At 62.6% G+C, this 2,674-nt stretch overlaps 1 protein-coding gene across 3 annotated transcripts in view; it reads left to right on the top strand.

Annotated features, from left to right (window-relative positions):
* TM6SF2 (transmembrane 6 superfamily member 2) overlaps positions 1 to 2,674 on the top strand; it is a 5,471-nt gene continuing 2,797 nt past the window's right edge. For all 3 annotated transcript variants that reach the window (XM_027704815.1, XM_027704817.1, XM_027704816.1), the window contains exons 1-3: positions 1 to 107; positions 2,206 to 2,312; positions 2,408 to 2,505. In XM_027704815.1, the coding sequence (XP_027560616.1) occupies positions 16 to 107; positions 2,206 to 2,312; positions 2,408 to 2,505 (297 nt within the window). In that variant the 5' untranslated portion in view covers positions 1 to 15. The remainder of the gene's footprint in view (positions 108 to 2,205; positions 2,313 to 2,407; positions 2,506 to 2,674) is intronic.

The raw sequence follows: 2,674 nt of genomic DNA on the forward strand, positions 1-2,674 counted from the left end.
GCGGCGGGGCCGGGGATGCAGCTCCCGGCGGGGCCGGGCGCCCTGGCCGCCCCCCTGCTCTCCATCCCCGTGGCCTTCGGCATCACCGGCGCCACCGCCCTGGCGGAGTGAGTGCGGGGGACCCCCGGGCTCGGGGGGTTGGGGTCCTGCTCGGGGAGGGGTGACGGGACCAGGCCGGGAGCTGGGGGAGAGTCCGGGCTGTCCCGGGACACGGCTCCGTCCGGGACTGGTGGGATCCATCCCGCCCGGGACAGGGGGCCCGTCCCAGGGTCCCACCCGGAGCTGGAGAAGAGGGAGCGTGTCCTGGGCGGGGGGCTGGGGCTGTCCTGGGACAGGGAGGGCATCCCGGATCGTGGGGTCCATCCCGGGACAGGGGGCTGGATCTGTCCTGGATCAAGGAGGTTCCTGTCTGGGACAGGGGGTTGGATCTGTCCTGGATCGGGGCTCAATCCATGGGGGAGTTTCCCGAGGCTCAATCCAGGGGGGATTTCCCGGCGCGTTCCGTGGCCGCCTCGCTGCCTTTCCAACCCCGGTCGGACACAGCGGGGCCCTTTGGGGAGCAGAACGGGGCTCCTCGCCCCCCAGACCCCCTGGAATTGGGGTGATCCCGGCTCTGGAGACCCCTCCACGCCCCGCTCCCCTCCCGGAGCGTCCCCGCTGACGTGTCCCGGCGTGGCCGATGTCACCCCCCGCACCCTCCCGGTCACCGCCGCTGTCACAACAACCGGGAACGGCCCCGCTTTCGGTTTTCCTGCCCGGTGACACCCTCGTGATCCCGGCCGGGCATCCAGGGCGTTTGGGACCCGCCCCCTGGAGATCCAGGAGCCCCTTCCCTTCCTCAACCACTTTATTCCTTTTCCGTGAAAACTCTGACTGGTTCATTCTCCTCCAATTTCCAGCCCCCGGGACCCTCCAGCTCAGGGCTTTCCCCTTGTGTTCCTTCATCCCTTTCTCCCCTTTCCGTCCTTCCCTTCCCACCAGGCCCCTTCACCCTCCTTTTCCCATTCCTTGGGGATTTATTTCCACCCGCAGGAAGAGCTTTTAACCCAACTCTTCACCGCAGAGCCGGGGGCTCTCCTGGTCACCTTCTAAAGCTCTCCCCACCTTTCATGGGTTCATTCCCAACCTTTTCCATCCCCTCCCATCCCTGCTGCAGCCCAGATCTCTGGGATCCATCCCTGGGCATCCTGCAGCGGGAGGAGCCCTCGTGCCGTGCTGCTCAAACCCTGAATGAATCATTCCGTGGGAGTAATTAGTTGTGTAGTAACTAATTATACAGTGGCAATAATGCACTGGGGTGGCGACACTTCGGTGATTTGATTGGTTTGGGGTTTTTTTTTCCAAGAGCATCTGGGCTGGTTTGGGTGTTTCAGGAAGGTTTGGATGGTTTTTTTGGGGGGGAAAGTCCTGCTCAGCCACTGTCCCAATTCCTGGCTCTGGGAGAGCAATTCCAGCTGCCCAGGATGGTTTTCCCTACAACTTCTTCGCTCTCTCAGGACACTTTTTCAGTCTCTCTCTCCTTGATTTTGGTTTATTATTGATTTCCCTGGTCTGGACACAGATTGGAGAGGGGGGGGGCTCTGCTGGGGCTGCTCCCTGCCCTGGCAGGGATCTCTGGGATGGATCCCAGAGATCTGGGCTGCAGCAGGGATGGGAGGGGATGGAAAAGGTTGGGAATGAACATGGGGAGAGCTTGAGAGGGTGACCAGGAGAGCCCCCAGCTCTGCGGTGAAGAGTTGGGTTAAAAGCTCTTCCTGCGGGTGGAAATAAATCCCCAAGGAATGGGAAAAGGAGGGTGAAGGGTCCTGGTGGGAAGGGAAGGACAGAAAGGGGAGAAAGAGATGGAGGAACACAAGGGGAAAGCCCTGAGCTGGAGGGTCCTGGGGGCTGGAAATTGGAGGAGAATGAACCAGTTGGAGTTTGCATGGAAAAGGAGCCTTGCCAAGGCAGCCCCTTCCCCACCCTGCTGGAATGTCAGGTTCCTCCCTTCCTTTGGGATTCACCCCCCCGGGGTTGTTTCAGACCCCAGAGGAGCCGTTTTCCCCTCTCAGAGTTTGGGCAGCGCCGGGACCCCCCCCTGGGGTGCGGGGCCTGATCCTGACCCTAAAGATCAGGGGGGGTGAGGAGCGTTTCCCGTGGGCAGGGGGGAAATGGGGCTTCACCCCTGGGCTGTGCCTGGTGCTGAGCCCCCCCTCTGCTCCACAGCAACCCCCCACTGCTGCTGCTGACGGTGATTCTGGTGCTCCTCGGCCTCTTCTCCATCATCCTCCTCGTCAGCGGCGTGAGCCACTTCCAGGACCCCCTGTTCTGTGGTGAGAGCCCCCCTCCCAGGCTGTGGGGTTTGGGATTTGGGATCTGGGGAGGAGCCGTGGGCCCCTGGCAGAGCTGCCCTGGCTCCCCCCCCCAGTGTTCGTGGTGTTCTCCTTCGTCTCCGGCGTCGACCTCATCATCGCCCTGGAGGAGGATGGGTTCATCTCTGGCTTCATGGAGGTCTATGTCAGAGAGGTACTGCCCTGCCCCACACCACCCCATCCCTCTGCTCCCCCTGCCCGTGTGGGGCTGGATGGAGCTCTCCCTGCTGGAGCTGCTCCTGCAACACCGGGATCACGCACCGGGATCACACCCCGGGATCACACACCGGGATCACACATCGGGATCACACACTGGGATCACA

The sequence above is a fragment of the Neopelma chrysocephalum genome, unplaced genomic scaffold (assembly GCF_003984885.1).
Source record: "Neopelma chrysocephalum unplaced genomic scaffold, ASM398488v2 Primary Assembly neopelma1_289, whole genome shotgun sequence".
Classification (NCBI taxonomy): Eukaryota; Metazoa; Chordata; class Aves; order Passeriformes; family Pipridae; genus Neopelma; species Neopelma chrysocephalum.